General features: G+C 45.1%; 1 protein-coding gene across 3 annotated transcripts; it reads left to right on the top strand.

The window, feature by feature from the left end:
* Window positions 1-131: 131 nt before the first annotated feature.
* On the top strand, window positions 132-27,552 carry itga7 (integrin, alpha 7). 3 transcript variants are annotated; one of them, XM_076025313.1, is made up of 26 exons: window positions 132-633; window positions 11,729-11,856; window positions 11,967-12,046; window positions 12,166-12,421; window positions 13,181-13,312; window positions 16,844-17,051; window positions 17,535-17,731; window positions 17,854-17,942; window positions 18,030-18,157; window positions 18,249-18,344; window positions 18,464-18,525; window positions 18,854-19,023; window positions 19,223-19,372; window positions 19,778-19,893; window positions 20,205-20,391; window positions 20,490-20,564; window positions 20,701-20,780; window positions 20,924-21,001; window positions 21,649-21,751; window positions 21,845-22,060; window positions 22,284-22,400; window positions 22,548-22,661; window positions 22,819-22,917; window positions 23,009-23,134; window positions 23,896-24,050; window positions 25,293-25,433. In XM_076025313.1, the coding sequence occupies exons 1-25, from the start codon at window positions 434-436 to the stop codon at window positions 24,004-24,006; spliced, it is 3,318 nt and encodes a 1,105-aa protein (XP_075881428.1). In that variant the 5' UTR covers window positions 132-433; the 3' UTR covers window positions 24,007-24,050; window positions 25,293-25,433. The 3 variants fall into 3 exon arrangements, with proteins under 3 accessions (XP_075881428.1, XP_075881427.1, XP_075881426.1); XM_076025312.1 differs by lacking the exons at window positions 13,181-13,312; window positions 23,896-24,050 and adding an exon at window positions 13,863-13,970 and having other exon boundaries at window positions 25,293-27,552; XM_076025311.1 differs by lacking the exon at window positions 23,896-24,050 and having other exon boundaries at window positions 25,293-27,552.
* Window positions 27,553-27,785: the final 233 nt, after the last annotated feature.

Genomic DNA, 27,785 nt, shown 5'->3' with positions numbered 1-27,785 from the left:
AGAGAGAGAGAGAGAGAGAGAGAGAGAAGGGGGAGGAGTGAGCGGGCTATTCAAGGCACTTGTCCTCTGTCTCCCTCGGAGCTCAGAGGAGGGGGGAGGCACGCATGCATTGAGAGGAACACACACACACACACACACACACACACACTCCCTCTCTCCCTCTCTCTCTCTCTCTCATTCACACTCATGTGCTACTGGCGGCCACATTTTCCCTGCCTGCTCCGCAGACTGACAGCAGCAAGCGGAGTTTAGAGCCAGCGGCGGTAGAGCGGAGCCGGCTGGAAGGAGAACCGGACTCGGACTCCAGAGGTGGAGGTGGTGGCGTCGGTGGGGCGGTGGTGGGAGGCTACACGCTGGATTTTCATCTCTTTTCAACTCAGAATCTGTCCTGCAAACCCTCCCTCTTGAAGTGAACTCTGCTGTGCACCTTGCGATGGCCGCCCTCTCCTCCTCCTCCTCCTCCTCTTCCTCCTGCTGGACTTGCTTCCTCTGGGCTCTGCTGTGCCTCTGCGGCCAAGCGCGCGGCTTCAACCTCGACACCACGCACACGCTGCACAAGTTGGGGGACAATGGCACTTTTTTTGGCTTCTCCCTGGCGCTCCACCAGCAGCTTACCCCGGAGCCGCAGAGCTGGTGAGTGTGCGAGCATGCGTTGCCTTGTGAGTCCTCTCGCTCTGTGTGTGTGAGTGTGAGTTTGTTTGACCATAAGTTGTATAGATGTTGTATCCAGGATCAGTGTCTTATCTTGCGCTTTTAAATGTTTTCTTATCATTCGTCAATGTTTTTTCATTCCTCGGGCTGGAAGCTGACTTGTGAACTTGCTCCAGTCAGCGTTTCCAACAGCGTGCCCGACGCATGCTGCTTAATCACCCCAGCATCCATAAATCTCAGCTGGTTGCAGGAGTTATAGCATCACCTAAAAGACTGCGGGCGGCCCGGCGAGGGCGCTGTTAGAAGGTGATTTTGCAGGAAACCTGAGAGGAGATAAGAACGTGTTTTCCTGGAATCTGCTACAGTGATTTTTTTTTTTTGTTGCAGTGATTCAGTCTTTTTTTTCCCCTCCCCCTAACGGGCAGTTCCTCCTCAACAAGGCAATTGCAGAAAGTGATGCGCCCGATACTGCGCTGGGCTGCATGCAGGCACCGTTAATGGATGTGGGTTCAGTTATGCAGACGTCTACAGTGCGGATGTTCGGCCAATAGGGAATAGGGAATATGTTTATTTTTTTTTTATTGGAAAATGAAGTCAACACTTTCGTTGTGTTACTATAAATAGATATGCCATTTGCAGCCACAGGAGTTTTGTTTCATATTTCCTCTTTTCTGTCGCAAAATAGCACCGAGAGCCAAATGTTGGATGGGCCTCGAAACCATCTCAATTCCAAAATCTTTATTTAAACTGAGAACAGGTGCTGCTGTTAACTTAGCCTTTCCTGATTCTGCCACACTCATGTAAAGCTCATAATATACACTTATTGTATATATTTATATTTAAAGAAAAGGCTGCCACTGTTGCTGCTGCTGCTGCTGCTGCTTTGGGAACTCCATATTTAACCGCAGGCTCCTCGTTTTACTCACGCTGGAGTCGTCCTGTCGCCGGGTGAGACCGGTGACATCAGCATTGAGACCCCTGGACAATCCGACCACCCCGCCACCGCCCCCCCCCCTTGAAAAAAACCTGCTCGCTGTCCAGCAGCATTCCCCGGTTCTTATTTTAACACCTGAGAGCGGGAGGCTTCAGACTGGAACTGCCGCTGATGTTCTAGCCGGCCTCAGAGGGAAGCAATTAGGGAGAGCACCACTCTGCTGGAGTCAGTGCTGAGAGGGGACGGTGAGTAAACGGGGCTGACGCGATGCATCGACTGGAAGAAGAGAGTTGGGATGAAGAGCACTGTCATCAGCGGCTGTGACATCACCGTATTCCTGGATCAGACTGGATGACAGCAACACGCTGACCTTTTGCCAGCTGATACAGTCATAGATAGATAGATAGATAGATAGATAGATAGATAGATAGAGAGAAGTAACTGCTTTCAGTACCTTTTGTCTCAATTGGACAACCACGATTTAGCCTTGATTACGGTTTTCACTGCTGTCTGGGCCTCAGGAAGACTTGAAGGAGATGTGATGGCACTACCATTAGAAGGCTGTTATTTCACGCAGTAACATCCCAGTAGTACCTGAATAGTATGTCTGAACAACAGACACACACACACACAACACGAGGTTGGTTTTCTTCCCCTATCTGTGTTCAGTGTTGTTTGGATTACTCCATGAAAGTAATCCAACTACTGTTCACTCGTTAAAAAAAAGTAATCTAATTATTTCTTTAAGTATTTTGTTTCGTAAGTAATCAATTACTAATTCCTTTAGTTTAAAAAAAAGATAAATAACGTGCAACGAACCACAATATACTTTTATTCAGATGATTTCAAAATAATGTTTGCATTTCCAGCTGTCAAACGCAATTGCGTTTTGTTTCTTTTGCGTCTGTCATTCTTGTTTTGGCGCGTCAATGACGTTTCATGCACATTTCAGACATTTTGTGAATAGTAAGGCAATATTTGGCTTGCAAAATATTTCAGAAAAGTAACAGAATCGTTATACTTGATAAAGTAATTATGATATAATTACCAGTTTTGCCACAGTAATCCCATTACAGTACTCCATTATTTGAAAAGTAGTTTAATTACGGTAGTGGATTACTTAGTAATAGATTACTCGCCAACGCTGTCTGTGTTACTGCAGCCCATGTTTATTGCCGTTCAGGTGCTTCTCTTTAGATTGAAGGTCCTGAGAACCCCGGCCTGTATTTGTAATCAGATGCTAATGACTCATTTTTTTCTTTATATCAGAAAGGTTTGGGTTACTGTTGCCTGTAGTCATGCTGCGATGCCCCCATTGTGCCCGATGCAGCTGGATTGAATGGTGAAAACGATATTAGGGCTTTGATCACACACGGGGCCGCGTTAAACATTCACGGAATCACCTCAGTCGAAGAGTCGCAGCCTTCCCTTGCGATTGAGTGGCACTTCTCCCATGGGGCCTTTGGATATGTGGGGCTACTGTCCACTGTCAAGGAAGGGACCACCAGCCAAGATACCGCCGGCAGATTTATGGAATCAGTGTCTCTTTTGTCTGCTTTTAAAGCGTCAAGTTATGGCTGCGGCGAACCTGGTGCTCCTTTTCAGCAGGGCGGCAAAGACCAAGGCAAAGGTCAAAGCATGCGGCACAATGATCTCATATTGAGTCACGCTGTAATGAGATACTGTTCGCTGACATGTTGGGAGGAGGACAAAGAATGGCACACTCGTCTCTGAGAGGCCTCAATTTGGACGATTAAACTTGAACATTCAAATGCATCTTCTCTTGGATTGGTCGCGATGCTAGTTGTTCCAAAGTGAACCCCTTTTTTTTTTTTGGCTGCCCCACTACCCAAGCATGAGATGAGGGCGTATTTCAGTCAGAGTTATGTGTGTGTCTGCTATTTATAATGCCATGAGACGAGCTTCCGCTAATAGTAGCCCTGGTGTAGAAAGGAAGGCCACTGTGTCTAATCCCACCACTGACAGTCTGGCCGAGTGTATAGCTACTGCCTGTGTATGCGCACGACGCAGTACTTCAGGACCATTAATGAACCAGGAGTTTGTTTTTCTACCAGGGCTAGCGTTAGAATAGTACAATGAAAATAAGATATTCAGGACCAGCAACTCCAACAAAGCTTAAAAAAAATGTAAATTGCTGTCTTGTAGCCAAGAAGCTTTAAGCTCATCCTGTTTAGTCATATTGATTTTCTACAATGTTATTTACTGGTAGGGATTTTTGTGGTTTCCACTGCTGTGAGGCAGTTCTGAGGCCATAAATTTTCAACGTTTGTTGTCGCTTCCCACTTATAGATAAGCAAAAGACAGGTGACTGCATTTCCTAAAAAAGACTCTAGACAGACTTGTAGATGTTTCTGTTTATTTGTTAAATGTCGCTTTCTTGACAGCACTTTCCTCCACTGCATGTCTCCGGGACCGTATCACAAATTCCTCAAGCTATCAAGCATTCAGTGTAGGGAGCGTTATCTCGCGCTCAGGGTTCATATTGCGGCTAAGTTCACCTTTTCGGTGTCTTGACCGAACTCTCACTTCCCGAGGCCAATAGAAGTTGCGGTTTAATGACAGACTAGACTCTATTCTCGGAGTTCATTTTGCTGTCTGAGTGAGGAACTAAAACAGAGCTCCTGGAGCTGAACAAATCCTCTCGTTGTGCTACCGGCTTGATTAACGCGGCTTAAAAAACACAGCAACACTGGAGCGGAGAAGGGATTGTGACGACTCTTGAGGAAGGAAAATTCCAACAGGCGTACAATTCTGACGGACATTCCTGTGCACTGGTTGAAGAAAAAAAGGCAAGCGGTCGATGAAATTCATAGACTGGGTTAGCACACTTTAAAGCAGGTGCTGTTGTTCCTGGGTTGCACGCTGCTATTTGCTACTCCCTGGTAGTAGCTCACTGAACACCAATGTTTATTTCACCATCTTTGTCGTCTGCTACCATTTTAACCATAATGTAAAATTAAAACAATTAAACATGACAGTCAATCAAACACAGATCAACTGCATTCCACAATGTTAATAACTGTGCAACCACACCTGGATGAGGAGAGGTCCCAGCGTAACATCAATTTCTTCAAACAAAGCGAAGTCAGCTTCTTTTTTTTTTTTTTTTGAATATCTCAAATTCCAAACCAAACAAACAATATTTGGCCAATTGGCTCAAATGATTACATTTAATCCTTAAAACAAATCCTAATACTGTTGTTCAATTGCTGTTAATACAACTATAAAAGCGTGTAGATGGAGTCCAGCATAACTGCTCTCTGCACATTCATATCACAGAGGAGAATTTCTTGAATCTAATTTGCATCATAATGGCTAAATAATAGCTGCTTTTTCACCCTGAGCTTAAAGGGGGGAGAGGGCGCCATCCAGTTTCCCCCCTAATTCGATTCATGTTTTTTTTCTTCTTCTTCTTCTGCACCTTCTCTCTCTGGCTCTCCGGGCCATTCATGTCAGGAGCCTCGTAAATGGAGGAACTCAGCCAGTTGCAAAAGCTTATTTATATGGGGGATCAGAAAGAAAGTGCAGAGGGGTATATGGGGCCACACACACACACACACACACACACACACACACACACACACACACACACACACACACACACACACACACACACACACACACACACACACACGCGCGCGCTTTTAATGCTCTTTAGTAGCTCTCACTTACTCTGTCTGTTTAGCATTCTGCCATTCCTCCACACCGGCCCTGACAAAAGCTCAGTGGGACGCGGCCGTGCCTGGCTGAGGGCTTTCAGGGATATTACTCTGTTGTCCACGTGCTCACAGAAGACACAGGGGCAAGTTGCAGAGTCAGGAGGAAAAACCACAACTAAGATCTGATGGAGCTGCATTTTAGCGAATGCAAATTATTATTTCTTGTGATATATACATTTTATGGTACTCATGTTGGCCTCCAGTGTTTGTTTTTTTTTTGGTTTCTGCCTTTTTTTTTTTTGTTTTTTTTTCCAGGGAAACCTTGGCTGTTAAACTATCACCCTGACCCGGCGACAGATATTGTATCTGCGCGTGGGGGAGGGGCCGGGCGTAGCAGGGATGAATAAATCATGGAAGCTCTCCCTTTTGATTAAAGACGTGTCTATGTGGAGGCGGTCGGGAGGAGTGGATCTGGTAAAGACGCGGTTTAATCAATCAGCGAGAGGCGGCTCCACTGGGAGCTGATCGCCTCTCAGAACTGACACAGCAGAAAAATTGGCGTGGAAGACGAAACGGCAACGTGCAGGTGTTTTACGTAGCACTCGAAGACGGTGATGAAACGGGGAATTCTTTTGATTCCGGTGTTTCAGACGTGATAAGCATGCTGCTATAACCACTCCCGTTATTGCAACGCTCCCGCTTATCTTTTGTCATTTCCTCACAAAGCCGGAGGATGAATTGGTTGGTCGCAGTGGCCGTGCGCTGTTGCTGGAATTAATATGTCACATTTAAGTGAATACAAATGGGATCTGTGGACTGAATGCACAGCGGCCAATCCATTAAATTAACGACAGGGCAGCGATATTTGTTTTAATGCTCCAACATCCAAAGCAAGGTTTCCATAAAAGAGTGAACGCGATCTGTTCACCATGCATGTACAAGGCGCGCATGTACTGTTAGGCTACTGGTTGTGGTGGACCCAAGCCAGACGGAGTCGCCTTAAATGGCAGGTGAGTGGATTGCTGATAGCTCGCAGCTGGTTCCACCTGCTCTCTCCTCACGCAGCTGGTTCAGGATCTGTAATTAATTAGAAGACCAGGAAGGGGAGAGAGAGACTAGCTGGCGGTGGTGCCTTCATATTTGCACAAAATCAATGCAAAAAATACCTCACGTGGTTGTAAGAGCATGAGTAGGTTGTTTTAAGTGATGGTACTTAAAGAAATTGCATTGGAGACTTGATTGATTTGATGATTAATGTAATAGAATACAGTTGCATGGGAAAAAATATTTTCCACCAGTGTATTTCAGCCAATTTCCATATATATGATATATATATATATATATATAAAGTCAAAGTCCCGCTGATTGCTACATCCCAAAGGATGCAAAATTTGTTCTCTGAATTTGACCCATCCCCTGAAGGAGCAGTGGGCAGCAGCCAACCCCGAATAGTGAGTGCCAAGCAGGGAGGCAATGGGTACCGTTTTTACAGTCTTTGGTTTGACCCGGCTGGGGATCGAACCCACAACCTAGCAGTCTTTATTTGATATTTTTCCATTTCAGCGTGAATTAGTGAGCCTGAAGAGAAGTCAGTGCCGTCATTACTGCAAAACAGTGCGACTACCAAATAGTCTGAGGAGATTCAATATTAAGTCGGGTATTAAAGCAACACTTTTCCCTGATTACATTAATGTTATAAAAACAGCAGAGAGGGCCGACTCAGTTGCTGAGTTTTTTCCCCCAAAGAGAAGAAAGAATTACAAGGAAGCCAGCATTGGCATGCTGACCTTCCTGCCAATGTGACTTGCAGTTTTTTTTTTCTAACAACTATCCTTAGCTTTGTTTCGTATGCCGCGTGATTGTGAAGCGGAAACCGAGAGGAAAATGACCTGAATGGAAAAGCGGCAAAAGAGCTTGAGACAGCTCACACCTCTTTGTTACCCCGAATGATGGCAACATCCGCGCGGCTAACGTCGCTAACGTCCGCTTCTGCCTGCTGCAGAGCGATTCTCGTAAAAAAAAGAGCCGCAATTCCAAAACAGAAGCTGAAATGGGAATATTTAGAAATATCAATTCCCAGAAAGAAAAGGGGGAAGGTAGAAAGCGATGGCGGCGAGGTCATTTCCTTCTTACGCTTTTGGCTCGAAGGCCAATCATTACGCCTCCCTCTGTCTGGAAGTGGCCGTCCGCTTATTGATCGGTGGCGGGACAGGTGGCGAGCCCCGGGGTGTGTTAAAGATTCATGTGATGTAAAGATGGAGTTACCGTCGTCTTGTGAAATCCCAGCGTTCACCCTCGCGTGCTTCCTGAAAGAGAACTCGCTGGACAGATGTTCCGACAGACTTTTTGATTCTTCTTCATATCATCTTTTCATCGCCGCTCAGAGCGCTGCAGTCAGGAAGTTGAGTCACATCCGTGGGCAGCTGACCACAATATCCCACAGGGTTGTTGTTTTTGACTGGCGTGCCTGGCAGCTGTTCCTGTCTCTCTCTTTTTGCCATTTCTTGTGCATTACCGGGGCAGCTCCCCTCCTCTGCCCGGAGCGGAGGGAGATGTTAAAAATGTGATGATTCACGGTGCACTCACCTCGTTTGCAGCTGTCACTGTCTCATCAGTGGGGGGCGGGGAGGAGAAAAAAAAAAAAACTCGGAGGGGAAACCGGAGTCAGGTGCTGTTTTTTTTTACCTAGTCAGACCTTTTTTATGAGAGCGATTGTCACAGTGGATTTGTGCTGGACGGGTGTGTTGACTCTGAGTTTACACAGTTGTTTAAAGGGCTGCTTGTCCAGTGCGTGTGTGTGTGTGTGTGTGCACGTGGAAATGCTTGCCTGCCTTTATGGACAAATAAACCGAGGATAACAAGTACTGGAAAATTGTGTTTGGTAGATAATTTCTTTGATGTCACGTTGCTTCTTGGCAATGAATCATTTATGTTTGGGAAGCCTGTTTATTTCCCAAGTTAAATGTGTGGCTTCACATTTGAGGGACGCTCATCTGTGGGGTCAGGAGCAGATCTTAGAAGACTACCCCGCCAATACCAAACTGCTGGAACTTTGAGTCTTGTTTTTGAGCTTCTGGTCATCACAGGTGCTGCCAATCGGGTGCCTGATTGTTGGAGGAGCTTTGTGTTTCATTGCAAAGAGTTTATGTGGACCTTCTCATGGTGCCATTAATGTCTGCATGCTTGCACAGGTTTTCCTTTCTGTGTGTGCGTGTGTGTGTGTGTGTCCAGGGCAGAGGTCACAGTCTCTCTTCAGAAATAACAGAAGGGCCAGATCCCTCTGGCCCCATGCTGATCCTACAGAGCCACTGTCTGCTGCCTCATGCTGATGCTGCTCCCTGATGGACATATGTTACAGTGTTGGAGCAGACAGATCATAAACTTTGCTTTCTGCGTTTCGCAAACTTTAATTTGTCCGAAGTCCATCGTCCGGAAAATTCTAAAAAAAAAAAAAGCGTTTGGATTGTGGTCTGAAAAAAAGAAAAGAAAAAAAAAATCTCGTTTGAAAAAGCGTTGTTGAAGAATTCTCCGTGAGGCAGCGAGATGAATAACTCAGCTGCTCTCGTCTCTCACATCCTCTATCGGATTTTTCTCCTTTTTCGGTCTTAGATCAAGTCTGTGAATGCTAGACGATAACAAATCGGGGCTAAAGCTGGATTATAAAATACCTTTGAGAAGACGTTTGCATTTTTAGTTTTATACAGGGGCAAACCGCTGTTCCAAGTGAACAAATAGAGTGTTGTGTACTTTTCCTGCCTTTTTTTTTTTCGTGGTTTTGGCCACTATGCATCCAAAAATGTCTTTACCCAACAGGTAGTCTAATACTTGGGTTCCAATTTTTACTTCTTAATCTTATCACTTTTTGTTTCTTGTTCATCTTTGTGCTCAAAATTAATGGCTGTATTGGCTTTGTTATTGTAAGCACAACAGCCCGTGAATGTTTTGCTCAAAGCCAGACTTGATCTAGGCTAAATGTAGCAGCAGAAACACTCTCCACATAGCTCAGTGCATATATTTTTATTGGTTTTTGAAATGCCAGCAGTGATCCGGGCGCTGGCCAGGTGCACTCCTCAACCTCCTCCCATAACTTGGCTGTGGGTTGTTTGGGTTTTTCCTCAAGATATTGCATCGTCACGCTCAACACCTCCTTGGCATCTCACCGCTCATATTTCACCCCACGCACCCACCCACCCACACACACACACACACACACACACACACACACACACACACACCATGTCAAATCTATGAGGGCTCACTGATAGATGAGAAGCAGCAGTGGGGATGATGATCACACTGTCTGACTCAGTCTCCAACAATGGAGAGGCTTAAAAGTGGGTTAGGGGCAAACAGATGAAGGCATGAGTCAGTCATGACATTTCATGCATCATATTAGGATGCCTGCCATTTCTTTTTTATTGGGCATCGGCGGATGAACTCCATCACCCATATTCATACAACCCAAACAACGTGTCCCTGTTCTTTTCACAGTTGTAATTAGAACTTCATTGTCCAGAAATCCACTTGCAGGCCACTTTATTAGATCCACCTTGCTTGCACCAGATACCTAATTGTGTATTTACATATATGTGTGCTGCTGCTACAATGCTAAAGGTGTTTTGTGTTCACAGATGCTATTGGTTGTGACCAGCCGTAATTAGAATTCCTGTTGCCTTTTTAAGGTCTCCAACCATGTCTGCCCATTGTCTTCTGACCTCTGACATTTTCCTCCACACAACTGCTGCCCACTCAATAGTTTCTCTCTTCGGACCATTCTCTGTAAACCCTGGAGATGGTTGTGAAAGTCCCAGTAGATGAGCAGTTGGAGAAATGGTCAGACGAGCCTGTCTGGCACCATCAACTACATTCATATGTTCCATGTCACTTAACCTGCCTTTGTTCCCTGTTTTAAGGCTGTCAGCGAGTTGTATTCGCAACATTTACAAGTGTAAATGCATTAAGTTACTGCCAAGTAATTGGCCGATTAGCTTTTTTTCATTAAAACAGATCGTACTTTCTTATGTAGACAAGTCTGACTCCTGTACCCTTCCCAATACTGGCAGTATCAGAGCTTAACAGACCCTTCTCTCTTCTCCAGACACCTGCATGTGCTTCTGCACATGCGGGGTGAATGATAGGTATCACCTTCGCTCCTAAACATAAACCAGAGCGCCCCGGAATGTAAAGCCAGAGGAGAAAATACAATCTTATCTTTCTTTCTGCAGCGATATGCTCCCCTCCTGACTTTATCAAATACCTTTTGCTCAAGAAGTGTTCAGTCTGGCTTCTGGCGTGGACCACCAATGATGTTTAGTGGTCATCATGGAAGGGCCTTGGCTTTGGCCGGCTGTTTTGGGTTGGTGGTCATAAAGGATGAGGAGAATCATTCCTGTCTCATGCATGGCTGATTTTAAACAGAGCTGGTTGTCGAGGCGGAGATGGCGAGAGTAGAGAATAGAATGGGGAAGGACACTGGAGTTCTGATGGCTAAAACCAGGCACTCTCTCCCTATGGACTATGGATATCACTTAATGCGTGAGATGTACCTTCAACTATCATTCCTTTTCCCGGGCGTCCACATTAACCCAGCGCAGCTGTGGAGTTCCTGGCACCCACCCTCATGTTTGGGGTGGTGGTCTGTTGTGCTTGTGGGGCAGTGACCACCCAGACACCTTCTCCTCTGTCTAGTCTGCCTGTCCATCCAAGTTACAGGCAGTGCTATCAGCTTGCTGCACAGTATCTTTAGGCAAACGACTTCCAGAAAGACAGTTCTAATTTAAGAATGTTCAAGACATGGGGGGGAGGCAGGGGGCAATTAAGTGTTTTCTCCACCTCCATTATCATCATTTTGATCACACATCAATAACAAACGAGTTTAGGCACCTCACTCGGATTCCTGTCTTCCATTTTTACAGCATTCCTCTGTGTTCTTCCCTGCTCTGTGTCCTCAAACTCTGTTTCCCCACGTTTCGCTTCCGTGCTTGTGCCGCGGCCGATGGTGTTGGGTGGAATGTGGCCCAGCGTTTGGTTTTTAAATAGCATCCTTGGTTGAATTAGCCACTCCTAATAAGGCAGAGGGCAGTGACACTGCCCCCCAAATACCAACAACGGCTTCTCAGAATAAAACTCCTCTTCTGCCTGATAGCGAAGCGTGATTGGTGACAGAACCTTCACATGAGAGAGTTGTTTTTGAAAAACAACCTTAGAGCGAAGGCATGTTTGCCTCTGGTGGTCTCGCTTGCGTTTTGAATGTCTTAAGTTTACGTAATGTTGGCAAAACCTTAAAAGTCATTTTGGCTTTGGGAGGCGAAGGCAATTTGGTGGTTTGGGTGTGAAACAGAGCAGAAACAGGTGGGGGACCCCACCACTTGGGGACAAAACCATTCATTTGGTTCACTCACACCGGCAATTAGCCGCCAGTATTTGACGCCATTACAGCTAAGTGTCATTTCTGTCACCTCAGGATCCTTGTGGGGGCGCCACAGGCGGCAGGGCAGGGTCGGCTGAGGGGCAGTCGGCCAGGTGCCCTGTTCAGGTGTCCAGTCACACCGGAGGAGTACGACTGCGAAAGGGTGGATATCGATGGAGATGGTGAGTGGACACCAACTGATTTTGTACTAATGTGGTTCAGATGCTAATTTGTTAGCAATACGGAAGCCGTAACTTTTGCCTTTTGCCCTCTGTTTTTTTTTTCCCCTCAGTGAGTCTGAGCAGAGAGAGCAAAGACAACCAGTGGCTGGGAGTCACAGTCAAGAGTCAGGGGATCGGAGGGAAAGTGGTGGTAAGTCTCGGCCACATCCCGTAAAGAGATCAGAGGAGAGGCAAGGTGGAAGGTCGGTTTGTTGCGTTTGGGTTCCACAGAGTTTAAAAGCAGCTGCTGTACCCTCTGTCCTCCGCCAGACCTGCGCTCACCTCTATGAGCTCCGGCAACGGGTGAACAAACCCTCGGAAACTCGCGACCCCATCGGCCGCTGCTACGTGCTGAGCGAGGACCTGACGGAGCGAGATGACCTGGACGGAGGGGAATGGAAGTTCTGCGAGGGCCGTCCGCAGGGACACGAGCAGTTTGGCTTCTGTCAGCAGGGGCTGTCTGTCAGTTTCACCCCAGACAACAACTTTATTTTGTTTGGGGCCCCAGGGACGTACAATTGGAAAGGTATGATCTTGATTGTATCAAAGAAAACTGTTTTTTTTTTGAGATTTAAAATCTGTGGTCACAAGGAGGCACAAACAAATTGATGTAGGTTTTCTTTCTCAGAAATCAAAAGTAATTGGAAGAAGATTTGCATGTGAAGCTGTTTCATACGAGGTGAAAAAATGATCTGGATTTATGCACCTACTTAAGCCCGGCTGCTACAGTGAACTAACCATGTGTGGTCAGCACTGTGACGTTAAAAAAGCCACTAGATTTATAGTCGAGCCCAAGAGGAGAGTCAACCGTGCAAACAGCCCAATATCACCTGCATAATTAACAGGACAGTGCTGTTCGTGATTTAAAAAATAAATAATACAAAAACACAAATTGATTTATAAACCAATCTCGTGATTGAGACGGCGAGTACATTTAAACCAAGACAGCATTTAGATTTATTGTCTCGTGTTCAGCGGTAGTCTTTTGTATTGTACTCTTAACTGTGGTGGAACATTTGGTTTCACAAATATGAACAATGAATGAACAATGATGATAAAAAAAAAAACTTTGAGAACAACAAATGAGTGACTTTTTGGGTGCATGCATGTTGCATGTGGATGGATTTGTTTCCTTTTGTTGTATTTATGTCTTTTCCATATCCAGGTTTTTGTCACAGTGGACGGCAGCGATGGGAGACACGTGTGTGTCTGCACATGTAATCATTTGTATTCCAGTGTGTTTTCACTGTCACTTTGCTTCGGCCCTCACCCGCTTCCCTTTCAGGTGAGATGCGCGTCCAGCTCCTGAACCAGACTCTGCTCGACCTCGGCCTCTATGACGATGGGCCCTACGAGGTGGCCGATCAGAAACAGCTTAATGCCCAGCTCATCCCTGTGCCCTACCACAGTTACCTGGGTAGGATTTGCCCTCGCTGCTCACTGCTGCCTGTGCACAGGAGAGAAGGAGAGGGCCGAGAAGGGACGACGCTACGGGGCTACAGAGTGTGCGCCCCCCCCAAAAAAATCAACCAGGACTGGTCACAAAAGCTAAGCCCAAAAAAAAAGCCCAAAATGTTCCTGACTGGCAATTTCCCATGGATTATTTCCAGTGGCGTGGGAAGAGGATGGTGGGAAAATCTCAAGAGCTCGTTGTGCCGATAAAGTTCCATCTTTAAATGCCAACATGTTGACGGGGGGGCGCTTTGCAGTCTGAGCCCCAAACGTCGTCCCTTCGACAGGTTTTCCCCCGGTGGGTTTGCAGGAAACACCACCGCAGCGGGGGGCCGCAGCGGGGGGCCGCAAAGAGGGCGAAAAAAACAGCCAATCATTCACAGCCTGTCTCACCTGCACCTCCCTGTCCTCCTTTCCCCCCCTCCCCTCACCATTTCACCACCCCCTTCACTCCTCACCCACACCCTCCCCCCTCCACTCTGTCTCTCCCTCTGTCCTCTCTTGGGCCACCATAGGGCTCTTGTTCATGGCTAGCCCCATTGAAGATGCACTGCTGTACAAAACTCTGGAGCCCTCCAGCCGGCACACGCCCTTTGAGGATGTAGCTCATAATAGCTACTTAGGTTTGTAGGCGTGAAGTGTTTTTGTTTGGACCGGACTTGGGCTTGTAGTGGTGTAGTCCTACCGTCTCCTCCGTCTTACTCCTTTCTGGTAGTTTCAACCTTGTCTGCGTCTGGTTTGTAATATGTCTATAAATGTAGCTGTATCACCTTTGCTGTTATAAAGTGATGGCCATCACAATTTAATTTAATTTAATTTAATTTAATTTAATTTAATTTAATTTAATTTAATTCTTTATTTCATTTTCAAAATATTATTATTTGTTAATTATTGTTAATTATTTGATATTTTCCTCTTTGGTGGTGGCACTCTCTTCATACAGCATTAGGCTGTTTGTCTTCTCTGTCTGTCAGCACCTGTCCCTATGTCATATGTTCAGACAGTCTGCATGTGCGTGTCAGCGTCAAAATCTCCTGGTGGTGGAAGTTTGGTATTTTTGTCCGACCTGTTGCAGGTTTACTAATTTGCATTCCCTGTGTAAGTTCAGTTTGCAGATAAAGGCCAGTTTCTACGTCTTGCTAACACGCTCACAGAATTTGCAGTTCAGCACGTTTGCTGTCTCCAGTAACATTTTAATTGCCAAATCTGAGGGTAGACACGACGCTGGTGGGATTGTCAGTGTGGGTTTAGCACTCGAAAACAAGGCCATGCTGTGATGCAGTGGTTTGGCACTGTCGCCTCACGGCAAGAAGGTTGCGGGTTTGATTCCCAGGTCTTTCTGAGTAGACTTTGCATGTTCTCCCTGTGTGTGTGTGTGTGGGGGGCGGGGGGTTCTCCCCAGGGACTCCGGCTGCCTCCCACAGTCCAGAGATGCACATTAGACTGATTGGCAACTCTAAATTGTCTGTAAGTGTGGATGCATTGTTTGCCTCTGTGTTGGCGTCTTGTGTTCTTGGTGTAACCCGGGAGCAAAGATGGACTCCCTGAAGCACTTCTAGAATGTAGATGGATAGTCGGAAAGTTGAAAATTTCAACCAGAGTTAACATTTTGTTGTTAGGACGGACTGTTGTTCACTCATGAGAATGTACTATGGTTGTCTTCCAGGTCTTTTCTTGACATATTTTATTTGCATTTATAAAATAGGACCTCAGGGTGACACCCCTGACCTCTCTTGTAGATGTTGACGTTTGCCTCTGCTCTCCAGCGGGCGTTATGGTTGTGGTATTGTCTTTGCTGGTAGCAGCAACATCGCTGCTTGGCAGGATATCTTTGTTGCTATTGTGGGGTCCCAGTTATTACTTTTCACTAAGTGCGTGGATGTGCCATAAATCTCTTCATTCGCATAGCCTTCTTGCCCTCCTCTCTGCACGTTGAGCCGTCTCCTTGGCAACGCTAATTCCCACATGACCTTTTAGCCCTCATTTATTACTCACATGCTTCCATTGATCTGATTCAGATGATGTGCCACACCGATGCATGCCTACTAAAATCCAACCCCAGTGCCAGGCAGCTAATTCTGGTGATTTATTTTGGAAACCATCGTAAACATCTGAAATGTCACAGCGATACGCCCATAGACTCATTCATTCCAGAGGGATTTATTGCAGGTTGTTATGATAAACTTAACCAGGCGCTTAATGGCGCGTTTTAATAAACAAGTCAATTTGACAGCCATTCAGCCCACCATGCATTACAAAGAATTAATTCCGTCTGTGCGTGTCAGCGCTTTAGACACTACTTGCTTCAGTGCAACATTTCTACTTGACGTCATGATTGGGATCTTAAAAAATGGCTAAAAAAATTAATTGTCTCTGTTCATAAGAAAATTGATCAGAAAATCTATTTGGTGAGATGAACAGAGAGAAAGGCCAACATTATCTAAAAGAGAAAAAAGATGAAAGTCCATTTTTATTGAGAAGAACGTATTTGAATAATTTAATCAGGGCGAAAAAACAACAACATTTTTGTATAACACATGCAAAATAAGTACTTAATACATAAAAATAAATGTATCATGGCTGAAACAGGCGAGTTGAAGGCTGTTCGCTGCCTTTCGCTTCCACTCCCTATTTAGTTTTACGAGCGGTGACCTTGTAGCCAGTCCGTGCGCTGAAAGCCGCCTTGCGTGGAAAAACTAGCGCCTTTGTCTCCTCCCTATAGTGTTTACTAGAGCTGTAGAGCTGATGGCTGCATTCCACACCTGCCACCCTGGAGCTGCCCACTGTTTGTCTCTGTTGTCGTCTCCCCTCTGTGTGTTTACTCAGGTTCTCACACTTGTCCCAATAATTTACTCCCTCCTCCTCCTCCTCTTTTTCCTCCTCCTCCTCCTCAGCCTCTGCATGTTTTTCAAAAGCGCCACTGCATGTTGGCCGCTTCCATTAGGTGATTTCCTTCCCTCATTGAAACAATGGATGTAATGCGCTACTTTTTGCGCATCGTTTTTTGCCAGAGACAAAACATAAACACCGGCAACCGACTGCTGGTTCATTCCTTGGCTCTATGTGATTTATATGCGTGTCTTTACATCTCCACACCCACCCACACACACACCCACTGCGAATGCGAACCAAAGAGGAGGAGCCTCGGGGCAGTAAATCTGATTTATGTCCGCCCAGCATGTTTACATACTGACTTCTGCTGGAGGGAATCTCGCCACACACCGGCCTGATCCTCATACGATACACCCACTTTAACTCCACCCTCATCGGGCCTCCCGCAGCCACGGCGGAACACGGCACATGAGACATTTGCGGCCATCATGAGTTTGACATCAAAATCAATGAGCCACTTAAAGCACATTTCATTAGAAGGAAGATGAGTGCGGCATGCAGCACTGAGAGGAGATGAGACTCTGCAGCCCTGCAGTCAATACTAACCCTTCTTCCATCTCCCGCTCTTCCTCCTCCTGCGTCCTCCGTTCTTCTCCCTCGGCAGGGTTCTCAGTGGACTCCGCCATGGGGATAATGAGCCTCGGGGAGCTGACCTTCGTGGCGGGGGCACCCCGGGCCAATCACACGGGGGCTGTGGTGCTCCTGAAGAAGGATAACGTGTACCGACTGGTGCCGCAGCACATCTTCTGGGGGGAAGAGCTGGCCTCTTCCTTCGGGTACTCAGTGGCCACCACGGACCTGAACAAGGACGGGTACAGAGAGACACACATTTGAGCCTCCAATAAAAGGAATAGTTATTATGTAGATCGGTGTATAAAAGTGGAGGGCGTCTTAATCAAGCTGGCAAGACACACACACACGATCATCAAGTCCTAAAAAAATGTTTAAAGCTGGGAGACAACTGACAACTGACCCAACTCTACTTTTTGATAGTATAATAAAGATAAACACAGTAAAAACAGACACACTAGACAGTTGATCCAGAACATGACAACAGTACAACATGACCTTTCAGGTAATGGTGTGATCAACAAAGAGCCGGCAGTGCAATTGGAAATATAAAAGGTCAGGGAGACTATTATAAAAAAAAAACTGTGGTTAAACTGGCTTCCAACTGTCTGCTGTGTCAATTAGACTGAAAACTGTAAATGAACAAGTGACCCAGTCTCTGTATTTGGGAAAAGAAAGAGAGAAAGAAATCTTTGATTTCTAACTTATGTTTTTGTCAATACTAGTTGGACGGATCTGATTGTCGGGGCTCCCAACTTCTTTGACCGTAAAGCCGAGATTGGAGGAGCCGTGTACGTCTACCTGAACCCTTTCGGACACTGGGACGATCAGGCTCGGCCCATCCGCCTCAATGGAACCTATGACTCCATGTTTGGAATGACAGTCAGCAACATTGGAGATATTGACCAGGATGGATACGGAGGTTTGATTGATTTTTATGTTGCCCAGAAGTCTCATGTACTTTATAGATTAGTGTTGAACATTAGTGATTAGTGTTGAACATGAATCACTTTGTTAAACTGCAATGATTGTACACCTGTGCAGATATTGCTGTCGGGGCACCGTTTGACGGTGACGGCAAGGTGTTCATCTACCGAGGCTCAGACGCTGGGATTGAGACCAAACCGGCTCAGGTGAGTCTAATTTCTATCCAGCACTGCAGCCAAAAGCCAATGGGAAACAATGACCGACAGGCAAAACCCTTCCTAAAATTTTATTAGATTCTGGATGGTCGCGACTTTGATGTGAGACGTTTCGGATACTCCATCTCTGGTGGTCTGGACATCGACAATAACCAGTACCCCGATGTTGCTGTGGGATCGCTCAATGACTCTGTGGTTCTTTTCCGGTGAGAAATGTTCAATCTGTCGTCACTATTTAATTTTTTTTGGAGGTAATTGTTCCTCAACCTCTGTGATTTCTTTCTTCTGTTCTCAAAGGTCTCGTCCAGTCATTCACATCATAAGAGAGATATCAGTGGAGCCTCAGCACATTGATTTGGAGAAATACAACTGCAAGGGAAGAGAGGGAGTCTGGTAATTAATGTTCAGGGACTGAACTCAAAATGCTGGTGGTTGATAGAGGGACAAATGTAAAACAAAACAAACAAATGTAAAACCCAGCTAATGGCTTTCAAACCCTCTGCTGTCTGCAGTGTGGAGGTCACCGCTTGCTTCGCCTTCACGGCCCACCCGCACCACTACTCACCGCACATGAGTAAGTAGCCGGCCGTTTGTCTCTCAAGCAGGATTTTAAGCTCACTTGGGGCCAGGATTTCTATTTGCAGCCGGGAAGAAACCGTATCTATGCAGTGGCATTGCAGTTTGTTTTGATGAAATCACAGCTGTGTAACACCGTCTCCCCTTCTACGGACTCTCACTCATGTCCAGTCCCCAGTGGCCTCACTCAAAGTGCTTTCCGTGCGCGCTCTGACATTTCTGTTTTCTCAATTCACCTCACGTCGTCGTTAAAGTTATTGCCCTCTCTCTCTCTCTTTCTCTCTCTTTCTCTCTCTCTCTCTCTGTCTCTCTTTGCTCTCACCCAGCCCTGATGGTGCACTTTGAGGCCGACACTGAGCGCAGGAAGTTGGGCCTTCCGCACCGTGTCAGCTTCCTGGGCCACAGCTCCCTGGAGCCAGAGTACACCCAGACCGAAGAGGTCGAGCTGCACAGGCAGCACACGGCTGCGTGCACCACGGCAACCTTCCAGCTCCACGTCAGTTATGCACATGACCGTGCCAACATCAGAATGTTTTCATTTTTATTTTCTTGGACAAAGTTTGGACGGAAAGATGATCACAATCCTGTTTCATTTTACTCTACCGACTTTGAAATGATTTCATTTTTACTCTATATACTCGATTTCTCACCAAACTCATTGTTTTTTTGTTTTTCTTAAACCCCTGTTGCTGCAGGAAGGCATTCGCGACAAACTGCGCCCCATCTCGCTGGCGATAACTCACACAATCAAGTCTGTCCCGCCGCGCAGACACTCTGGGTCCAAGAGGCTGGAGAAGTTGGCACCTGTGCTGAATGTTTCCCCATCCAACACAATACCCTATGAGGTCTGGAGCGAAAAACAAACCAAACAAAAAAACAAAACAAGAGATTTTCTAACAGGATTAGTGTCAATGGGCGGGGCTTGAAGGCAGCTTACTGGACAAAAAGACAAGTTTTGTGCAATGCAAAGCCAACAATGTGACTGAGATGTAAATTTAGTTTTTGAACAATATTAATGTGAATAAAAATGAATGAACTCTATGGCAACACAAAAATAGACAAACTTTTAATATGTTTATAGTTAATATATTACTAGTTTTAATAGTATTAATTCACTTTCTTTTCAAACAAAAGCAATAAGCAAAGACACAAGTTTTTCATCATCATCATCGAAATTGTGCAATGTATGAGAAGTGCAGGCGACAAAGTTTGATGCAGGACTTCCTGTTTGGCTTGTTTGCTCCCTGCAGGTGGACTTCCTGCGCGAAGGATGCGGCCCCGACAATATCTGCCAGAGCAACCTGAAGATGAGCTACCAGTTTGGCACGCGGCCCTCCACCTCCGACCTCTTCACTCCACTGACCAAGTGAGTATCTTGCAGAGCCGGGCCTGATCCGTTACATAGCAACTGACTCAGACGCAGACAAACATAGATTTAATTCACATAATTCAAATATGACCAAGGACTGAATTAATGAATGCATAGTTTTAATAAAATGTTTTCTGAAAGTTTTTTTTTTCTTTTTTTTGCGAAAGTTGCTTTCTCTTATTAACTGTCTGTGTCATGTTTTTTTTTTTTATTCTGTAACTGGGGAAGGATGAAAACATACCGCTGTTTCAGGATGAACCAGCCCAAAGCTTTGAACAGCTGTTTCCAAATCACTTTTCCTTCTCCAGAGACGAGGACGGTGTCCAGGTGTTGTCTCTGTCAGACCAGCGGTTGGTGGTGCTGGAGGTCACCGTCGCCAACATGCCCTCTGACCCCCTCAACCCCTTCGAGGATGGAGACGATGCTCATGCCGCCCAGCTTGTGATCACTCTCCCACCCACTCTGTCCTATGCGGGCTCCAGAATCCCACCACAGGTTTGGGACTCTTCAAGATGAATAGCAGAAACCTCAAGCTGGTTTGTGTCTCTGACTGTGTTGATGTTTTTTGTCCCAAAACGCCTGGTTGTTTGCAGATGAGATGCCAAGCGAACACCAACGGCTCCCAGGTTGAATGTGACTTGGGGAACCCGATGAAAAGGGACACCAAGGTAAGAGAAGAGCCCACGAGGCCAGTCATGTTTGTCATGTCTGGTGTTAAATGTTTGTTTGAATAATACGTCCCTCTCTTTTTACGTCATTTTGACATTTGACATTTTGACGTTTGGGTGACATTTGCCTTTACAGTATACATTCACCATCAATCTGAGCACAGCTAACATCACCATTGAGACCACTGAGCTGACAGCAGACCTCTCCCTGACAACGTAAGCCAGACCCTGCACCCTATTTTGACATTTAAGAATTAAAACAAGCAAAAAAAAAACCCCAAAACAAACAAAAAACAACACAATAAAACGATCTTGTCTATGGAGTCATGATTATTTAAGTATTGGATTTCTCTCCCCAGTATCAGCGAGCAGTCTGACCTCGCACCAGTCACAGCTTTCGCTAAAGTTGTAATATTGCTCCCTCTGTCGGTCAGCGGGTGAGTACGCGCTTCTTCAACGCGCACCATCTTTGTTTTTCTTTTTTTTTTTTTTTAAATAAAAAAATAAAAAAATACAATAGTGTTGTTATCACTCTCATTTTTACGAAAAAGTCTTAGGACTACAAGAAGAGCAAAAATAAATAAATAAATAAAAAAATAAAAAAATACAGGAAAGAGATTTTTATTTAAGTTTTCATTTCGAGTTTTAAGTTGAAATTTCGTGAATAAAGTCAAAATTTCTTGAATAAAGTCGCGCAATCAAAGAAGAAATTGGCGAGTAGAGTCAATGGATGGTGGATTAGCCCAGCTACCCACGTTTAAAAGCAAACTGCCGAAAACAGGTGTATCCCACAAGGTTCACCCACAGTAATCAGCAATCCGGCAAAAACGGAAGTACTCCACCGGACTTCCGCGTAGAGCCTTTCGAATTTATTCTCGACATTTTGACTTATTTAAAGTTGATACTAATTGCAAAATTTCGATTTTATTCACGAAATGTTGTCTTTTTAAAGTCAGCTCTCGAATTGGAAACTTAAAAAAAAACAATTCTATCTATCTTAATATTTGTTTTCTCTTCTTGTGGCCCTAATCCTTAGTGAATCAGACTGAGTGATCCACTGTTGTGACCCCTGTTTTCACTGCAGCCTGGCCAATCCACACCAGCTCTTCTTCAGCGGGGCGGTGAAAGGCGAGAGCGCCATGACCAGCCTGGAGGACATCGGCAGCCCAGTGGACATTGAGTTTGTGGTGAGATGAAGGTTTTGGAAAATAGCATCCTCGGCTCAGCCAGACGAGAAGCTCTGTTTCAGCTTCACCCCGCCCCTAACCCTGTTCTGTCAGGTGGTCAACACGGGTAAAGCCCTGGAGACGCTCGGCTCCGCCTACCTCAACATCATGTGGCCTTACGAGCTGGCCAACGAGAAGTGGCTCCTGTACCCAGCCAGCATGACGTTCGAGGATCACCCAGACACGCACTGCGCCCTCTCAGCCGCCCTGAATCCCTTGAAGCTCAGCAGTACGTCACCTGCAACACGTCCGCTGCCTTTCAATCACACGGTAAGACTACTTTCAAAATGTACAGTGACTATCTGTAAGTGAGTGACCATCTAGACGTCTCCGATGTATCCTCCTCTGCCACACCAACTGACTCCATGTCCTCTTTCACTACACATCTGTAAATCTGCCCTTTGCTCTTCCTCTAGTCCTCCTGTCTGTCAGTTCCAACCTCAGCATCCTTCTACAAATAGTTTCACTCATGACTGCTTGCTCGCTTCCACAGGCTGGGCGAACGCGTCGCTCACACGCAGAGGAGGAGGGTCAGGTGACCCCAAAAGGCAGCATTGGACGCACAACTCCTGCCGTGTCAGCTTCAGATAGACGGAAGTCACTCAAACTGGTAAGACGGGAAAAGAAAGGTGTTTGCAGGAAGAACGAGTTGACACTTTCTTGAAAGCTTTCTCGAAAGTCCTATTTCCTGTCTCTCTCTTTTTAAAATAGAAATAATAAAAGAAAAGTTCACCTCAGCTCTCCCTTTTCTCCGCAGGACTGTCTTTTGGGTTCGGCACGCTGTGTCCTCTTCCAGTGTCCCCTCCACAGATTCTCAGGGCAGGCGGTCCTCAAAATTCATGCCAGACTCTGGAACAGTAGCTTCATAGAGGCAAGACAAAAGTTCTAACGCTGTTGCATCGACGCACTTCTCTGCACATCGCAACTACGGTTTCCCTCGCGCGACCCTGAAAAACAACTTAGTAAATGGTGAATTTGCAGTGTGCACGACCGCAGTTCATTAATTTTTTCCTCTCCCTGCCTCTCAGGACTTTTCAACGGTCAGCGCTCTGGAGCTGCTGGTCAGAGCCAACATCACCGTGAAGTCCAGCATCAAACACCTGGTGCTGAAGGACGCTGCTGCACAGGTGCCCTGCGCGCATCAGCACATGGAACGCCATACAGATTTGCGCTCTTTCATTTCACGTTTTTGTGACCGTGGTCTCACTCATCCTTCAGGTTCCAGTCATGATCTATCCTGAACCGGGTCTTGTTGACCAGTACTCCATCCCTTGGTGGATCTTCCTCATAGCCATCCTGGCCGGCATCCTCCTGCTCACGCTGCTCGTCTGCATTCTGTGGAAGGTAACAACAGGTTTTCTCATTGAATCGTCTTGTCCATTAATGTTTAAACGTCCAGTGTGTAATATTTGGCTCGAATTATGTTTTTTATATTGGAGTTTATAATTGGAGTACAACAAAAGTAATTGGTTGGTTTTGTTTTCCTACCTTTAAAACGGTTCTCATATATATATATATATATATTGTAAATATATCTATATATATCTATATATATATACATACATATGAAAGACTAAGCATAAAGCAGTATATTTATATATAGTATACACTAGTGTATATATAATAGTATATAGACTGCTAGCATTCTCAAATAAACCAACAAAGAAGAAGGTGGACAAGGGTTCCAGGTTTGGGTGCGCAGGCCACCGTAGTTCGCTGGCAAGCTCAAGAGAAGGAGAGAGAGTGAAAGACGCCGCAATCTGAAATGTAACCACTTCATGTCGCTGTTTCTTCTTCAAAATCTCCAAATATTACACACTTTACCTTTCAGTTGAGTCTGAACTTTATCTGTCTGATGTCAAGTCTCTCGCTAAGGCCAGTTATTTCAGCCAGCTACTCTGTTGTGTAACCATCTTCCTCCTATCAGCCCACTTCTCATCTGTCCATTTCCTCTCTCCGTCCCCTGGTTGTCTCCCCTTTTATTTTCGTGTCCATGTGGAATCTGTCTACTCCCAAAAAAATAATTTCCATGTCCATGTTACCCTGCCCCCCCGTTGTTCTCCCTGCACCCCCTCCACACCTCACCGGCTCGGTCTGTCCACCAGTGCGGCTTCTTCAAGCGCAGCGAGCCGCGCCGGCACTATGAGACGGAGTACTACCGAGCACACTTGGAGGTCCAACCCTCGGAGGCGGAGAGGCAGGCATCAGAACTATAATAAAAATTCTGGCCTGCTCTCCCCTCCTCCTCTCCCTCATAGCGGTAAAAAGAACAAAACAGAATACAAAAAACACCGTGTGATGGCTTCAGTGCTGCTCATTGTGTGGCTGGTGATGTTCACGATGGCATGACATGTTGAAACATGTTGCGCAGTAACAAAAAAAAATACTCAAACTGGCCGTGTGGTGGTCACTAATGTCTTGGCATCTCTTTAAAGCACACTTTGGGTAACACATTTCAAGCTGCATCATAAAGACAATCCGTTCATGACTTTGCATAAATTCAAAGTGCTTTTTTGGTTTCTTATTTTTATTTTTAAAGCTTGTCAAAGACAAATTTCTGTTTCTTTTTTTTTATACTGAAAAACAGACAAAGTATCTATCTATCTATCTATCTATCTGTCTATCTAAGGAAATGTGTGTTTATTTATCTTATTTAGCTATGACCAGAGAGATTAGTACGTTCTTTGTTGGTTATACAAGTTGCTTGACGGCATAAAAATGATTCGCTTTTTCTTACCTCAGCTTCATAAATGAATCCAAACTGATCTGGGTGGCTGGATTTCCTGTCTGATACTTAATTCTGGACGCGCCTCAGCCCCCTCTCCTTTATGAGCCTGGGTGCCTGCTGTGCTGTGTTGTGTTGTGCGTTCTGTGTGTCTCTGCTGTGGCTTATTGTGCGCCTGTTCATTCTGACACCTGTTTGCTGACTTTGTCACGCAACTCATTCAAACGTTCACATTTGACCTGCGTTCCCTCACTGATGATATCAGGTGGCAGAATTGACCTGCCAGCACTTGAATTGCACTATGTCAATATTAAAGGGTTAGTTCACCCCCCCCCCGGCCGTAATTTGTAGCCCAGGGCTGAAACTGTATTGGATGGAAAATGCCACTTTGGCCTTTGTAACTACAGTTGCCCTTAGAAGTACATGTCTACTGTCACTTTTTTTTTTTTTTTTTCTGTGAAACTGCAGAAAGGTTTCACGGACAAGTAAATGACAGCAGCATTTACGCAATTTTTGGGTGAACTATCCCTTTAAATGAATAGCACTTTGTTGGTGTGTTGCCGTGTAGATAAGACGCACTTAACACTCATGCTGAATCAAAGAGCACGGTGGTGAGCTTTCGGGTTGTTACGACTTTGTACAAAAAATAATGCAGCAACAAAAACAAAAACAAAACAAAATGCAATCAGTTAATTTTTTTTCTCTCTTCCCCCCCTTTTTTCCCTTTTTCCTCGTCCACCCGCGCTTCTTCTGGTTCCCGGCCCTTCCTCCTGACAGTGTGGCTTCTTCCAACGCGCCCACTACAAAGACAAACTGCCTCAGTACCACGCGGTGAAGATTCCTCGCCAGGATCGGCCACAGTTCCAGACTGAGAAGTCGGGAGTCGTGTCGAAAAAGGACTGGGCCACGCACTGGAGCGACGGTACCTCGTAACTCCAACTCCCGACTGAGCACTGACTGACCCAATTAATTGAACTCACCGTGTGCGGCGATCATTCTGCCTTTGGATCAGAACCGACGGACAAAAGAAAAAATAAATGAATAAATAAAAGTGCACCTTGACGGAGATGGCGACATCCAGCGCGCCCAGCGCCGCTCATCTGCGGCCTGGCGCGCCGTGACTGGATTTGACTTCTCCCATAATGAACCCCACCGACAGCCAGGCCTTGGGTAAACACCGAGCCTATCCATCAATAAACACTGGAGGTCAGCGGTAAAATTAGAAAGCAGCAGCTGCTCAGTAAAGTGTTAGAGGGACTTCAGTGCCTGCCATCTTTTTCTGAGTGGCCGAACCGAGGCCACAGAGGGAAGACACGACGCTTGAACGCACAGACATACAGTTTAATGTTAGATGCACACACACACACACACACACACACACACACACACACACACACACACACACACACACACACACACACACTCAGTCCTGGAAAAGAGGCCACCGCCCCGTGAAAAAGACTACTTAATGCCTTAACTACTGCAAGACGAATGAGGACAATTTAAGAAAAAACAACATTTTTTTTAAATATGTGTGATCCTTTGGGAAATTCTTTCTGGAGCGCTGGGAAACGGCTGTGTGTAAGATAAAACAGAAGAGTGGGATGTTGCAGAACACTGCACGAGTTGTGAGAGCTTGCAGAGTGCTGCGAGCTGCCGATGGAGCCTTTCAATGAGGTTGCCAGGTAGTTTTGGTATCCCTCTTCAAGGAAGGACTGTTTTTGTTTGCCAATGTGTTTTTTTTGTATTTTTTTTTTTTTTGACAATTTCAGCCTGAATGAACTTGAGTGAGAGCAAAAAAATAATAATGATAATAATAATAGTGATAGTGTATGAAAGCCATGGCCATAGAACTGTTATTACATGTAAAGTAGCTATTTCTGACAGTAGCAAACTAAATTCTGAACGGTCCAACCAGTGCCCCTCCCCCCACTTCTTTTTTAGTGTGTTAAGGGATTTTTGTGAAAATATAGCTGGTCTAAAATTAAAGATTGAGACACAACTGCTGAAGAGCTACGTCCAAATTTACGTTTTTCAAGCAAACCATCTTTTGATTATTTTATTTTAAATGGTCAAAGTAATCTGAGCAGAAGGTATCATGATCTTTAATAATAATTGAATGACTTTAAGACTCATGTCGTAATATCAACATGTGTCCTTCAATGTTCCTGGCAGTGTACTCAAAATATATTACGACATTGTGTGTTATTCCATACAAGTGCCTTATGGTAACATTTGCTGACTGTGTGCAGCTGCAGCAGAAGAACAGAGGGCAGCTCACACACTATTTCCAGATAAACTCCTTCCCAACACAAACATCAAGTAAGGACGTCAGCATACACTTTCATTTTTTTTTAAATATAATTTTTCATTTTGGATCAATAATATTGCTGTCGTGCATGAAAAATCAGTTTTTTTGTCTTTCAGTTTTGAGGTATTGCTGGACAATCTTGTATTAGCTGCATGATGCGTCCGCTGGGTTCTGAAATCCAGCTCGTCACTGCTCCGTGTTTGTGTCTTTTATTTCATGCGTGGCTGCACTGCTTCATCATCATATATATAAATAAAAAAATACTATGTAAATAATTACGAGGAAATGCGAAAAAAATCTACCAAATGTAACTTTTAGAAATGCAGTTCACTCTGAGAACACTGGGTGGTAGCAAAAGTCTGCGACTATCCCTCAACACTGTGGAACTTTAGATTTGTCTGGATTAAAGTAGTCAATTATTAGTGTAGTGACGTGAAAAAGCATTTTTTTTTTTTTTTTTTTTTTTGGCCATTTTGGGTTCGGAGCAACATTAATAAAACGATGGGGAGAAAAAAATGCAATTGCTCTAGAATTAATTTGCATGAGTTCACTCATTTCCAGCAGTAATGTTGCCAGTAACCTATTGCAACTTGAATCAATCAACATGAGGACAGACATCTTGCATCGAAAGGAGAAAAGAAAAAGGCTTTAGAATATTTGGTAAGAAAGAAATGTCTCTTTTATGTAAATACTAATGCAGATGAATAAATAAATAAATGTATTTTGCTCCTGTGTATCACTGTACATTTTGTTATCATCTGTAAATAAAACAGAAATGGGGAAACAGCGGTAATTTCCACACATCTGCGCGCTCCAGTTTTCAGACCACTATAATGTTCAGGTTCTGAGCCCTGTTTTCAAGTGAATGATCAGAATTTCTGCTAATGTGAAGGCAAGATGACGGTTTTGATTTTCACATTATGATAATGTTAACCTCGGACGGGAACACAGTGGCTGAG

This window comes from Nelusetta ayraudi, unplaced genomic scaffold, assembly GCF_046127955.1.
Source record: "Nelusetta ayraudi isolate G7.1 ecotype Tasmania unplaced genomic scaffold, CSIRO-AGI_Nayr_v1 ptg000017l, whole genome shotgun sequence".
Classification (NCBI taxonomy): Eukaryota; Metazoa; Chordata; class Actinopteri; order Tetraodontiformes; family Monacanthidae; genus Nelusetta; species Nelusetta ayraudi.
The sequence above is the reverse complement of the archived record's forward strand: the minus strand, read 5'-3'. Positions and strand labels throughout refer to the sequence as shown.